At 42.3% G+C, this 15275-nt stretch overlaps 1 protein-coding gene across 1 annotated transcript in view; it reads right to left on the bottom strand.

The window, feature by feature from the left end:
- The window catches only part of GLP1R (glucagon like peptide 1 receptor), a 96576-nt gene that overhangs the window by 2747 nt on the left and 78554 nt on the right, over positions 1–15275 (bottom strand). The window contains 5 exon segments of the mRNA XM_075444297.1: positions 2885–2926; positions 3816–3954; positions 8219–8307; positions 9018–9087; positions 13544–13604. Of these exon segments, the coding sequence (XP_075300412.1) occupies positions 2885–2926; positions 3816–3954; positions 8219–8307; positions 9018–9087; positions 13544–13604 (401 nt within the window).

Below are 15275 nucleotides of genomic sequence, written 5' to 3'. Positions count from 1 at the left end.
GACAAAGTGAATGGGAAGACCTGAACTAAAGACTGTATCAGAGATGATGTCTTAGGAATGGATACGAATGACAGAATATTAGTTTTCTCTCCAGAGGTTAGGAAAAGGGTAAAGAGTAGCTCTTGCTGTCCGTGCTGACTTGAATTTTTGCCTAGACGGCTGTGAATGTATGACCAAGGGAACAGGTTAAGATTTATTTTGTAAAGAGGCAGTTCTTGAGCAGAAATAGATCTACAGATCTTTAAGCAAAATAATTAGCCTAGTAACTTCCATGTGTGGATAAGACTCCCCAGAAATAAGCTATACAGGGAAAAGGGAACCAAGAACAAAGCTGCCATGAGAAAGGGGAAGAAGGAAAATATTTATGTAGAGTATTTTGAAAGAGAAAGGGAAGAGGTAAGAGAACTTAGAAAAGATCGTCATGGAGGTTTAAAGGTGGAGAAGGCTTCTCACAGAAAGCAGCTGATTAAGCATAATGCAGCTAATGGACAAGGATGTTAAGAGTATGGCAATGAATCTGGAATCTCAGTATGAAAAAGTTACTCTGGGAAAAAAACCACCTCCACAAATCACAGTGAAATGGAGGCAGGTCTGAAATGGGATGGAATGGAGCTGGTGGAGGAGTTCAATGGATAGTCCGTATAGAGCATTAAAAGAAATGAGAAGAAAAAAGGAAAATTGGGCAGTAATTAAAAAAAATTCAGGAGTTCTGGAGCGAGGACAGATTCCTGACGGTAGAATAGAGCGAAGCATACTTCCTTTGTGATAGGAAGGAGGCAAAAACGAGAAGCAAGACTACACAGAATGAAACCTCAACCAGCTTAAACTAATTCTGGTGGAAAGAGGCAGTATTCTCTGGGGTTTAGAATATTTCTTACAGAAAGCAACACTAACTGCTGAAAAACCAATTATATTAAGCCCAGCTCATTTTACGAAGCACATGGTGATAATAGGCAATCTGATGAGACCCTGCTATTGGCTTCAGAGCAGTATCAGAGAAAATCCAGAATCTTTCAGGTTAAATATGACTGAAATATGAACATATTTTAATGTTCTTCCATAAGTAGATACTAGAAAAGGACATTAATGTGACTTCTAGCTTCATTTCGACTTGATCTGGCACCACGACTTGCAGAAAACTTACTTTCTGTATCGTTAAGGAAAAAGAAAAGGAGTCAATGAATCATAGAAAAAAATAAAAATACAGCCCATATTGCAAACAAGGATAGTCTTTGGGCACATACAGTCTGTCAGAAGAAAAACAGTTTCTTATTTAGTTTAGGAAAAATTTCTCGTCTAGGTTAGCAAAGAAATAGAAGAGACTTGACCTAATCAAACTCTTTACATGGATTTATTTTATGGATGCTGATGACTGGGCTTGACAAAAATCCTTCTCCCTTCTTTTAACAAGAGTTGAACAAGGAAAATAATTCATCCTAGATTGTCTTTCAGCTTTCTGTGAAGCTGAGCACATTGTGGTTAGGTTTTACGAATTATATTACATTACAACAACAAGAGATTTGGAGGACTACTTAAAATGTAGGTAGGCTACTTCACAGTAAGTTCCCTCAAATGAAACAAGCCTACCTGCTTCAGGGTTTGAAATAACGTTTAGGCTATGATGTAACACATGTATCCCCTTGTATCACATGGAGAAAATTATTGAGCATTACTCATGAGAAGCCTGGCTGCAGTTGCACAGGGGACATGTAAGCAAAGGCCAAAGTGAATCAAAAGAAATACATGATACACCAGCAGACAGCGCTGCATTTCAGAATTAAAGTACACCTGTAAAGCTGTTTGAGGGATTTGAAACAAACATTCTCTAATTACGTTTGAGCAAAGCCTGCTGCTACCCATCTCTGACTTTCGTAAGCAGTACAATTAACACATTCACTTAAACAACATTTTACCCACAAGCTACAAAAGTGAACAGTGTCCTGCAGGGCTTAATCCAGGATGCCTGCTGCTTTTCTGTTGACTCTAGCCTGGCCATAATGACACAAGTAGCACATTTTTCCTTTGATTCCAATCCCTTGATGAGGCTTACCTCACAACAGGTGATCTTGAATTACCGTGTCAGGCTTAAAAGTAGATTTAGCAGGAGCGTAAAACAAATTGATGTGCATTAAACTTAATAATGTGCTGCCAAATTAGTACTGTTTGCTTCCCTTGCAAACCTGAAGGTTTGCTGAATGAATGAATAATAATAATCACATAGAAGGTAACATGAGAGATTCCTGTAGTACTGAAACTGAACAATACTCTTTCTCCCCAGAGGGCTGGGATTCAGCAAAAGCCGCAGAAGATGGTACTTGCAGTCAATTAACTCTAAGCCCTGGCTACATTTCTTCTGGGCCTGTGAGAGAGCTCAGCACTCCATGAAACTCATTTTGAATGACAGTGTGATGATGTCTTCGAGTAGCTGGGCCACAGGGAAACCAAACCAAACCAAAACTGTACAGGCATTAACCAAGAGAGCTCTCCAATCTCACCAGCCGGCTGAGATCGAGTTCTCAGAATAAAATGGGCTCTACTCCCACATTCAGCAAAACACGCAAATAAGCAGCACTATGAGACAGATTAAGACCAGCAGCTATAATTCTTAATAAAAGAAAAGCTCCAGCAGTGCAAACTATACAATTGTGAGCAAGACAAATTGCAAGATTTCATGTCTACAAATAGTGGCCCTAAATTCTACTGCCTAAATTCCTTCCAACAACATTTGTCTGAGGAGTCATCCTATGTAGCTGCAGAGAGGAGGATCTGTAAAAAAGTAAAAGCCCTGAACAAGGACAATTTAGCAGTTCCAGACCATTTTCAATTTCCTTTTCCTACAGTGGATGCTGATAAGGCAAATTAGAACAACTAGTGTCTCTCTTACCTCATTATTGATGAAACAGTAGAGAACTGCAACCATCAGCCCCTGAAATCAACAGAAAACAGAAGAGCCATGAGCAGAGCAATTCCGTTGCTTTGCCAAACAAGCTCGCAGAGGACTAGAGGCTCCACACTGGCATGTCCCATATAAGACTGAAAGATGGAGACAACCTGTGGTCCCTGTCATCTCCAACAGCAGAGCAGAGGCTTGACCAAACTGTCTCGAAGCACACCCTCTTAGGAAAAAGGAGTTACTGTCTTCTTCAACCTGTTATTTTTTTCTAAAGATTCCTTTCCCCTTCTTTTTCCTTACCTGGTTTCAAGTTACAAACACTTCGTAAGTGAACAATTCACAGTGATCTTAAGTACAGCTCTGTGTCTGATAAACAGAGAATGTGTGGGTGAGCAGGGAAGCTAAAAGAATAATGATTCCTTTAATCAAGGAGACTCTCTGGAAATGGCCTTACCTAAGGCAACAGCTAAATAAAAATCACAGTAAACCTGCATTGTCCTCACATGCAGTTACAGTTGTAGCTAGCTGCCTCTCAGCACAGATTTTCCAAGGAGTATCAAAACCACTGAAGAAAGCACAAAATTTGCTTTCAGCAATGTGATTATACAATTACAGGAAATCACAGACAATTTCATTATTGCCTTGAGGTGTCCCATACAAAGTAGATATTAATACGTGGATAGGAATACCTAAATTTAAGTAAATTTAAGATATTGAAAATAAGAGTATGTGACACTAACATCTAAGTTGGCATTAAAAATTAGTCCTCATACTTTCCCTTCCACTGTCATAATCCTGTAATATCCAGTGCTAAACTGAGAAATACAAAGAAAAGGGAACATGCAATGAATGAGAGAGAAAGCCAGTCTCCAAACAGCAGTTAAAAAATACCTAATCCACATGGGCACAATGTGAATGCTACCTGGAAAGAAGCAAAGGAGAGTTCAGTAAAAAGCTTCACAAAGCGCAGCATCCCTCTGGCATGCTCATCAGTAATAAAGGCAAAGATGACCTCATGGGTCCCCAGCAGCGGGATCAGAGTCAACGTAGACTTGGCCAGCCTAAGATCACAAAGAAAGGAAAAAACAGTGCCACTGAGTAGATCATTGTTGATCCCAATAATCACTGGGAGTCATGGTTTCTGCATTCTGCTTCTAACACACTGTTATCTTTGATAAGTCACTGCACCACTTTGTGTCGCAGGGTCCTGCTCCAAAGGCAGCAGGGGGAAGGAAAAAAAAAAATAATCAAAATTTCAACATGTTCTAAACTGCCTCTGCCATGCCACTGCAGACCACTTCCTTCTAAGAGCAAAGCTCTCTATTCAGCTACTGGCTGTATTTCACCTGGAAAATCTTCCAAACTCAGGAGGAGACCATGTGCGTTCCTGTACCTGAGAAGTCTTCTTGTGTATCCTTTTCCCCATGTATAAGTGGCAAAGATGACCCAAACGTACCTTGTTGATGGCCTGAAAAAAATAATCTGCCAATAACTGGAACCTCTCAAAAATATCTCTGCAAAGGGAGGAGTACTTGCTGTTCCTTCCTACCTCTTGTGATGTGTTAAATCTTCAAAACATTGCAACTAGCTGTAACTGCAGAACACTTTGTTAAAGCAGTTAAACTGTCTTAAAGTGAGTGATGACTCCATGATTGAAACAGCAAGTTCAAAGACATAGCTAGCAAGGGAAAAAATACAAAGCAACCAGAAATAAAACATTATTCACGTGAGAGCGAGCAATACTCAGGGATACAACCACAGGAAGACATTCACAACAATGTTCCTTATCTCTCTTTTGATAGACATACATGCTAGCCACCCAGCAGGATAAAGAAAGGTGCCCGAGCCTCACGTGGGAGTTTACAGGGCTATCCTGGGCCACAGAACCTATCAGCATCTCACAACAGCCTGTCTTGAGACAATTCAAGTAGACAAAAAAATTACTCAACTAGCAGGGCTGTCAGTACTTAGTAGATCTTGTGTGCCCTAGGGCTGTTGGCTGCTATTCTGAATCACGTAATCATTCAAGTTGGAAGGGACCTCTGGAAGTCTGGTCCAACTCCAGTTCACAGCAGGTTACTCAGGGCTGTGTCCAGCCAAGTTTTGAATATCCCCAAGGTCCTCCACAGCCCCTCTGGGCCTCTCTTGCAGCATCAGGCCACTCTTGCTGTGAATTTTTTTTTTACCTCTGACATGCAATTGGAATTTCTCTTGCTATAACTTGCGACCCCTGTGCACCTTGTCCTTTCACTGTGCTCCATGTTCTGTATAACCATTAGGTAGCTGAGAACTGCAATTAAATCTTTGCTTAGTCTTCTGGTCTCCAGACTGAAGAAACCCCAGTTTTCAGCACCTCCTTCTATGTCACCTGGTCCAGCCCCTGAACTGGCTTGGTGCAAAACTGATGCAAGTTCCATGGGCTTGGAAGGACAGGACACAATGCCTTTCTTGTATTGGGGACCCTCAACCTGGACACCAGCAGCAGTGTCACAAGTGCTGAATGGAGGGGATCGGTCACCTCCCTTGGTCTTGCTACTGCAGCCTACCATGCAGTCAGTCTATGCTGTCACAAGGGCACACTGCTGAATAATGTTCAACATATTGTCCTCCAGCATCTCTGGGTCTTCTGTAAAGCTGCTTTTTCCCCAGTCAGTGCCCATCCTGTACTGCTGGATGGAGTTATTACATACCAAGTGCAAGGCTCCTGTCAGCCTATCCACTGGTCTGCCAATGTCCTTGATACACAAGGACTGAGGGATAGCGAATCAAAACAACTATTGAAATAAAACAGTTTACACATATAGGTAAGCAGAAATGCAGTTATCTAATGGACCTAGGCAGATCATTGTATTAGGGGACTGGAGGCTTGTTTAAATGAGCAGCTTACCAGCAAGTCTTGTGATGGAGGTTCTGCTCCACCACCATCTGCCCGAGATAGAGGTAGAAGCAGGAAGCTGACACTGAATTGGCTCTGGAGACACTGCCTGGGTAAAAAAAGGGAGTTGTGTAGGTGTACAGCAATCCCCTAGCTTATTTCATGAATGCTAATTGTTCTGCATGGGATATCTGGAGAGCTCTGACTTAAACAGGAAGCCATGCAAAGTCCTAGGGAAAAGGCTTCCTGGGTAATTAAGACCTCCCTAAGGAAAATCCTTTCCCTGAGCAAAGGAAGCAAGCTTCTCCACAACTCCAACCCTCTGGAGAGAAAAGGGATATGCTGCCATATGGAACAGTGAGCTCTCTCACTTCGTCAAACGAATGGGCAACAGGAGAGGATCGAAGGAAAGACTGGCCTGAGCGCAAAACACTTTTCTCCTTTTCATACACAAACGTATCTAAGCTAGTGACTTTCTAGGGCACCTAGACTGGTCCTTGTTTAAAATAACATATTCCAACATAGCAGCTCTGTCTTCCCTCCACTCAAAATCTTTTCCAGTGTCTTTTAGCAGAAAAGAAAGGGGGGGGGGGGGGGGCGGAAATACCATACAGGAATCTCTGACTACTGGTTTTGTTATCATCAGAAGCACACCAGTGAACTAAATTCATCTGGGTAAAAGACTTCCTTAAAGCTTCTGGCTGTAACCACTAACCTCTGGACAACCACCAAGACTACAGTCTTCACCAGTGAAGAAGGCTTTGTTGCTGGGTAAATCCTTTTCTGATAAAGCATTTCTGTTTATACAGCAGATTTCTGAAGATGCAACATGAAGAAATGAATGAACGTGCACCTCTGAGAAATGGCTCAGCTGCATCAAACCTTCCTGCTGCTTGCAGAAGTCAAGAAGGAAAGGGCTTTCTCCCTTGACAGAGTAAATTTACAGTCAGACTTTTAAATGGCTTCAAGTCATCAGAACTGGAAAATCCCTCCCTTCTACCACTGCAAATAAAGGTCACATATATTAAAAAAAAACCCAGCAACTATGAAAGCAAAGCCTACAGCTCATTAAAACGAGTCCATTTCTCTGCTTTGAGCTCTAAACACACCCTAGGATTTCCAGAATTGCACATGCGGTACAGAAAGTAGGTAACATACAAGGCAACTCTATACTCTGATGAGAATGCACCAAAATACATGCTGTGTCTGGCTTAGAAGGCTGCAGCATTGAAATACGCAACTTCAAACTAGCTAAAGTCTACCGCCAGTAGCAGTGCAGCTACCACAACACATAGCTCCACACTAGTTAATTCAATGGCTAACTTGTTATTTCTACATTATGTTTCAGACTGCAATACAAAAGCACTCTCCAAGATGCAGAAATGAGGGTGTGACCGTGAATCTTAGCAAGGTCATTAAATAACAGGACGAATACAGACACAGACAGGGTGAAGCCTGCAAAATAAAAATTGAACATTTCTGTGATAACCCTAACATCTCTCTTGAAATATCCTATGCATTCAAGATTGTAAGTTTGTCCCAATAATAACTGGCAAGAAGAACAAGGAACAATACTCAAAGTGACCCCTTGTCTTGATCTTCATTGAAGTTAGAGCTTTTATTTCTATCAATCACTCATTTTTTTCAAAGTAGGATAGGATAGAATGGAATATTTCAGTTGGAAGGGACCTACAACAATCCTCTCGTCCAACTGCCTGACCACTTCAGGGCTGACCAAAAGCTAAAGCATGTTATTAAGGGTGGTGTTCAAGCGCCTCTTAAACACTGACAGGCTTGGAGCATCGACCACCTCTCTAGGAAGCCTGTTCCAGTGTTTGACCACCCTCTCGGTAAAGAAATTCTTCCTAATGTCCAGTCCAAACCTCTCTTGGTGCAGCTTTAAACCATTCCTAGGCATCCTATCACTGGATCCCAGGGAGAAGCAATTAGCACCTCCCTCTCCACTTCCCCCCTCAGGAAGCTGTAGAGAGCAATGAGGTCACCCCTCAGACTGCTTTTATTCAAACTAGACAAGCCCAAAGTCCTCAGCTGCTCTTCACAGAGCATTCCTTCCAGCCCTTTCACCAGCTTTGTCACACTTCTCTAGATGCATTCAAGGACCTTAACATCTAGTACTTGCATATGCTCCAAGTATTTAAGAAATATCTGATTAATTAATATTCATTCAGTGTTATGGAAGACTAGAGTGACCAACTCTGAGATAAAGCCTTCTGTTTATCTGTAACACAGGTGTAACACCTGCCCTGGCTTCGCCGGGAGGCTTTTCTGGGGACTGTCCCAGCAGTCATATCAATGTGTGACTCCACACCTGTACATTAGATAAGGCCTCTGATCTTTAACCACCTTTGTCAATCCACTCCTTCAACATACCTCCTTGTGTACTTCTGTTTTGAGGGGCACGAAAAGTGTCAGACCACCAGATGACGTACCTGCATTTTATGTCAGTTTTGCACATCAGATTAGCCTGTAGTTTGGAGATGATGATGCATATAACTCTGATAAAGATCAGGAAATTTACCTGGAGAAATGAAAGAAGGATTTATATCATCATCAAGAAGCACACATGCACAAGTGTTCAAAAAAGCAGACTTGGGTATGCATGTGTAGGTCCCTGTGCATCCTGCTACTCTGCAGCTGCAGAATTTGCCACAGAACTCAATTCCTTGCTAAGCAATTGTGATCTAAATACATCCTCTGTGAACGCACAAGTCACCGTTGAAAGTGCAGGCAGTTCACTAAATAAAGCAGTGGAGCTTACCTACACCTCTAAGGAAGGAGACACAGTGAAGGTGTGGGCTATCCCATTTGCCTTGTCTGGAGGTCTGAGACTAACACAGTATTGTGGCTGCAGAACATGGCATTTCTCTACAATGCCACACAATTTGTTGCTCTTCTGTAGCCCAGTGCCTTCAATATGATCTTCTATTTCCCTGTGCTACTTTGCCACAGCCTTATGCACACAGGGGAGTTAACTGGATTGCTGCGGCTTGCTGTTTTGTTATCATGTGCTGCCACTACAACATGCCAGCATGTCGCCAAATTAAAAAAACAAAACACTAGTCAGGAATTCCAGTGACAGAAACCAATTTGGTTTGATAAAGTCACATTTCTGAATGAAAATGTCACTATCCTCAAAGGTTATTAGCCTTTGGAGATGCACAACAGCTGTGTGAACATCTGCTCTTGTTCTCAAGGAAGTCTGCCAGCTCGCTGGGGCCCCATACTCACCCCAATGGCAATGAGAATGGGCAGTCTGATGATCAACCAGTAATTCATGTTATAGTTTCTGGTCCAGCAACTAGGAAGATGGCAAAAAGGGGACAAGAAGAAAAAGTTTCAGTACCTTACTAAAATATCTCGCTTTTCATTCTGCCACAGCAACACAGATGGAAAACAATATTGAGGACTAGATACCAGGAAAGCATATCATGCTAACATGGAAACAGATGCAGTTGCTTCTTAGAAACACTGAATGCTTTATACTACTGCAGCTATCATAATCCAGCTGGATACTACTCGCTGGCCTTTCTTGCCCACTAATGGCTAACTTTCCTCCACAATTTGCTATGAATTATCATCAGTTAATTGTGAAGATTTACTCCATTAAAACCAAGGTCAAATTTATCATGTGGCTGAAAGGAGAAGGGGGTGGGGAAAAATCTATCTGAGTCAGACCTTCCCTGCGTGGTTCCTATCCTCCTCTTTCAGCATTTTTTTTTATTGCTCTTCAGTCTCTAATGTCAGGTCATCTTAGTACTTCACTGTTTGTTAGGTTTTTTTATCCCATTACCTACCATCACTTTTCTTGTATCAATATTTAGATCAGTTGTCTATTTTTTTGGTCCTTGTTTTCAAAAAGGACTTGCTAATTTCAACGAGGAGAAAGCAATTAAGGCTGCAAACTCCAGTTCCTTCAGTGTATATGTACAGGTTTCAGGCCCAAAGGGACTTTAAAAGTTATAAGCAAGTGAAATCAAAGATGGGAGCAATAGTTCCCAGTTTGTTGGCCAGCTAAGTCCTCTACTAAGTAAGTAACGTGCTGCAGGCAATGTAATACTTCCTTCTCCCCATAAGTCTCATTTAGCTTTTAAAATTCCCATGTCCTTGAGCAATACTGGAGAACAATCACAACAGAAGTGATGCCTGAAAGCTACAGTTTGGGATCAGGACAAGGGGTAATGGGCACAAACTGAGGCACAGGAAGTTCCGTCTGAACATGAGGAGGAACTTCTTCTCTCTGAGGGTGACGGAGCACTGGAACAGGCTGCCCAGGGAGGTTGTGGAGTCTCCTTCTCTGGAGATATTCAAGACCCGCCTGGACAAGGTCCTGTGCAGCCTGCTGTAGGTGACCCTGCTTCGGCGGGGGGGTTGGACTAGATGACCCACAGAGGTCCCTTCCAACCCCTACTATTCTGTGATTCTGTGTGATTCTGTGATCACTGGTTCGAAGTGAACTTTACACTGGGCAGTTTGTACATCCAGTTCTTTTCGGTCCCTCTCTGGCCAGAGCCAGCCACCCCTGACTGTGTGGTGAGCCATCTGTGTGCACAGTGGCCCAGGCGCTGGGGCAGTGTTCACACGCCGCTTCGCTTGCTGCTGCGGCGACAGCATTCTTAGTATTTTTACAAAATACCTTTGTTAGCCTCCTGCCATATTGCTCAGCGTTACTCAAAAGCAACAGTTGTCAGTAAAGCCAGCAGACTTCTGAGCAACGCAGCTGTGAAACAAACCATGAAACAGCACTACAGAAAACACAGGTTCCTTCATAAAAGTTTCTCTTCATCTCCAAATCTCATCTGCCAAAACATACATATGCTCAATTTTCCTTAAGGCTTCTTAACAGGCCAATGAAACTGCAGCTTGGGTGATGCTGGTGGAGAGTAAACTCTTCCCTACCTCATAACGGGACAGTCAACTTGAGAGCAACTAGCAAAGCGTGCAGCACGTGGTAGGGATCCATCCTACATCCCCACACGCTCACATACTAGAGAGGAAAGTGAAGCAGCTTGTCTGTGGCATTTCCATACTCCCTTGCAGGAACTGCAAGCCCAAGAAGGGCTCAGGATTTCATTTTTCCTTTCAATTTCAGGTTAATGCATATAACAAGGACATTATCGCAACCAGCAGCTCCACCACCTACAATTCAATTGCATTTTAGATACTGGAGAAAAAAAGGTGTACATATTGTGTACAGTCAGCATACCTGAGCTGGAATCTGCGTAACAGAAGAACTTCTTACTTGGTATACGTGACTGGGAGCCAGATTCATGGAGCTGTTAAAATTAATTTTACTTGAGCCTCTCAAGACTGGTGGGATAATAAGCATGGTTGCAAGTGGAGTTCTAATTTTCTAACTAGCTGCAGTGGAAGCAGAGGCAATTTTAAAATTTTCTGATATTGATGGAGGCTGAAAAACGATTCTTTACATTAACTCTGCTACATTTCTGTGTGTATTAATTTGCTTTCTGTGGCACAGAGCACTTTTAGCTACTTTTACATTTATACACACACATACAATAAAAACGTTATTACAGCCCAATTAAGTTGCCATGGCTATTAAAGTGTTCAGAAAATAAAATTGATCAATCTGTACATGATTTCTTGTCCATTTGTGCTTTCTGGGATTGCCCCACTGATAAACACACCAACATCTATTGTGTTTGGGATCTATCCCTGCAGTTCGCTCATCACCACTCAGAAGATGCTTGGCAACTAGGAGCCTCAGAGCTGTGAATGCAGAATTGGTCCAGTGAAACAAGTGCTGCTGGGAAGTTTCTGCTTTTGCTTACTAATCTAATATTCTTTCTCTAAAAATGAAAACACTGAATTTTTACCTTGAAGAGGTACAGCTGAATGGCTCCATTTTTTAAAAAGATTGTAGGCTGGCTGTCTTGCTCCCATAATTAATTGCAGATCGAAATAAAGATGTGTAAGTATCAGCTCTTTAGGCAAAGTCCAATAACTAAGAAGCACAGCTTGCCTTGAATTTTATTTGTAGTCTAGACAAAGTCTTTTTCAATAGCTCACTTTTTTAAACAGCAACTGCTTTCTAAAGGAGTTTACACCTGCACATGTAAGGGAAGGAGGAGCCAGCCTGCAAGTAAGTCTTGCAGGCTTCAGTCCTTCATTTCAATGGCTACATTCACAGGACTGCCTCAAATTCTCAGCCCTGACCACGTTTACTTCCAGTTATTCCTCATAGCCAGGGAAGTAGTTAAGTCACAAATGAAATTTAAAGCCTGCTGCACATCCATGGTGACAGCGCTATGGCAAACAGCATGAAAGATATCCCTGGCTGCTCCAGCAAATGCCCGCCCAAGGCACAGAAATCTCTCGCCTTTCAGAGAAGCTGTTGCACGTGGTTATTTATTGCTGGATTTTACAAATATTTATACAAGACTAAGAAAATTCAATAAAGTGCAAAATTGCCCCTTTTAAGGTCTGCTGAAGGCAGTGAGTGACAGTTTTCTTTAATAGAAAACATAAATCAGCTCTGAGCACCACATAATGTAAGAGGCTCAGCATGAGCACTTTGAATACATTTTCTACATCAACGAGAACATACGCCCAGGGAACGTCGCCTGTTCAGAGGCCGCATGTTCTCTATACCTACTCTGGTAATTTCAACAAACCTTGCAATTCATCAGTGCAGCCACAATCTTGCTACAGAATATTATCAAATCAACCTTGAAAAGGAAATTCAGAAAATCCTAGCATTGCTCAAACCAGAAAAGGTTTTGACTGAACCGGTTCAGTACCATGAAAGACAGTAAAAAAAAGAGCCGGTTCTTAATACTCACAAACACATGAAAAATGTCTGGGGAGGGGGCCTGACTACACTGAATTTTCACATTCCAACATCATTCCACCAAGGGAGGGATGGAGGGGTAGGTGTGCAGACGAAAGAAAAAAAGGACCCTCCACAAAAGTGCTGGCTAGGTTGTTTGGAAGCTAAGTAAGAAGACCACCAAATAAATAGTACAATTATAATAAAAAGGAAATAGCATTAAGTTATTTATTTCATTACAAAGACAGCTACCCAAATATTTCCAGGCAGTCACTGTCACTAAGAAGAGAAAGCCACTTTCCACCCTTCTGTTTTTAAAAAAACCCAACCAACAAACTACAATGCTATTTGGTACCTAACGCATACATCAAGGCAGTTTTTCAGAACAGCCACTATGTTAAAAGTGGACAAAAAGTATTTTGTGTTTTGCAGCAGTCTTGTGTGTAGTATAGTTGACTTCAGCAAGACTAATGTAAGCAGACAGAGAATATGCCTTTATTTTAAGAATATTTAAAGAATGGAAGCTTAAACATGAAAAGGCAATCACATCTCTGCTGCTAGGCATAAGCTAACCACCACAAATCGCAGGCAGAATCCCGTGGGAGGTTTTTGCCTTGCTCTGAAGCATAACTGCAAAGGCTACTGCCAAAGGCACAGTACCAGGAGTGGTCTTGGTTGGTTATGATGACTTCTACTGTTGATACTATAATTACAGACAAACAAAACATACCTTTCCTTGACCTGCAAAAGGATAGATTCATTCGGACACGCAGAAAATTCTGATCAGAAAGAAACATATGCTCCTTTCTGAAATGTTATACAAGGCTTTCAGACAAAACAGAAGCAATTATGTGAGGTTTCAGCACATTGCCAAAGCAAACCACACTGAACAGAAAGCAAACAACAACCTGCTGGTGCACACATACAGCACAAATGAGATAGCTATAAAAATCAGAACTAAACCAACCCCTCATCTTCATAAAGGTACTTGACAGTTCCCCAGAGGATAACAAACAGCATTGGCACACCTGGGAAGAGAGGAGACAAGGTTGACACTGACATTAAGAGGCAGAGAAAAGCAGAGAGAAGGACAAACCCCCCACATAATGAAGAGCAACATAATTAACTGGTGGCAGGGTTGCAGCTCCTACCCAGTGCAGATGGCTGTCAGTGCTGGTAGGAGGAATCTAACCCGCAAGTAACTAATACACATAACTCATTTTGCCCGGGCCCCCACCTAGCTCCCAACAGGCATGAAAAATGAACAACAGACCATCACCCCTATACTCGGCATATACCAGCTTTTCTCTAGGAAGCTTCACAGAGGAACCAAGGGAACGAAATTTCTGGAAGCTCTGCTAGCCTCTAAATTCACACTGGAGAGGAGCGCAGTGTGCTCTGACCCGAACCTTTGCATCCACGTTTCTGCCCGTGGGTCAGCTACACTGTATGCGGCAGCACCAAGCTCAGGTTGTCTACTGGTGTCAGGGCTGGGGCACGCTCAGCCCCAGGTACCCCCGATGGCAAAGGGGAGTGTAGGCACACGACACGTGGCAAGGGTGCTCAGGCCACCCCTGCAGAGAAGTGCCAAGTTCGGGCTGTGGTACTGCCATGGACCCGAGTGGCTGCAGCAAGGACAGCAGCAGATGCATCTGGTCTTGAGAAGAGGCTTGGTCCTACGCTTACCTGATAGCGCATGTACTACAGTTGGTCGGTTTATCTGGGGTGCAAAGGGACAAGAGAAAAGCTAAATAAGCTGGCAGTCATTACTTGCTTTACAATGTCAAAGGCTCCCAAATTAATTTATTTCATTCATGAAATACCTAGGTCTCAAAAAACAATTTTAAAGTGCATCTACCAACCAGTAGTACAGGGAATGCCGAAAAAGCCCACAAGGAAGGAGAGCAGGTTGAGATCTCAACGAGCAGCATGAGGAATTTCTGCCTAAGGATGGATCAAGATGGTCTAGTTCCTCTGTGTACCTGCTCAGACAGTGTCTAATGCTGTATGCGCACTGTATAGCGAGGGCAACATTTATTGCGCTTTGTTAATGCATTCTTAAGAAACCATACGGTAAGGGACCGTAAGAACATCAGTGTGCAGCAGTAAGCACTGCACAGGGTAAATACAGAGTTCCTGACAGCAGAAGCCACAGGGAAATCAGCGATCTCTTGTAGTCTGAAAATCTACAAGCAGTATCTGTAGTGGGTATTCTCCGTAAAAACCTTCTCTCTTGTTATACTATATCCTTTCTCTTCTATCAGAACAGCTAAATACTATAGACATGAAAGACCAATTATTCTCCTTAATCAGTTAAAAAAAAGCACAGAAAGCAGCAAGAAAAAAATACCAATAATTAGAATAATAGCAAAGATAATGAATTGACTAGAGATTATTTGGGCAAGTGGTTGAGCATGTTCCATGGGTGTACCTGACACAGAGTACACAACACTCTGAGAGTAAAGTTACTGAGAACTCTGTGCTGCTTCGATAGTGGCATAAGAGATTATGAACAGGTTCATTGCAAATCACTGCCAAACAGAAACGAACCTTCAATTCATAGAAACTAATTATGGTTTGAGTTATTCCTTTCTTGACTTTGCGGAGAATTAAGACACCTTAATATGAAACTTACAGGATAAGACACGAACACTGAGAGCACAAAGGCTGTACGTCTGTAGCGGGAACTGATATATTGA

This window comes from Opisthocomus hoazin, chromosome 2 (assembly GCF_030867145.1).
Source record: "Opisthocomus hoazin isolate bOpiHoa1 chromosome 2, bOpiHoa1.hap1, whole genome shotgun sequence".
Lineage (NCBI taxonomy): Eukaryota > Metazoa > Chordata > Aves > Opisthocomiformes > Opisthocomidae > Opisthocomus > Opisthocomus hoazin.
This window is presented reverse-complemented; position numbering and strand designations above follow the sequence as displayed.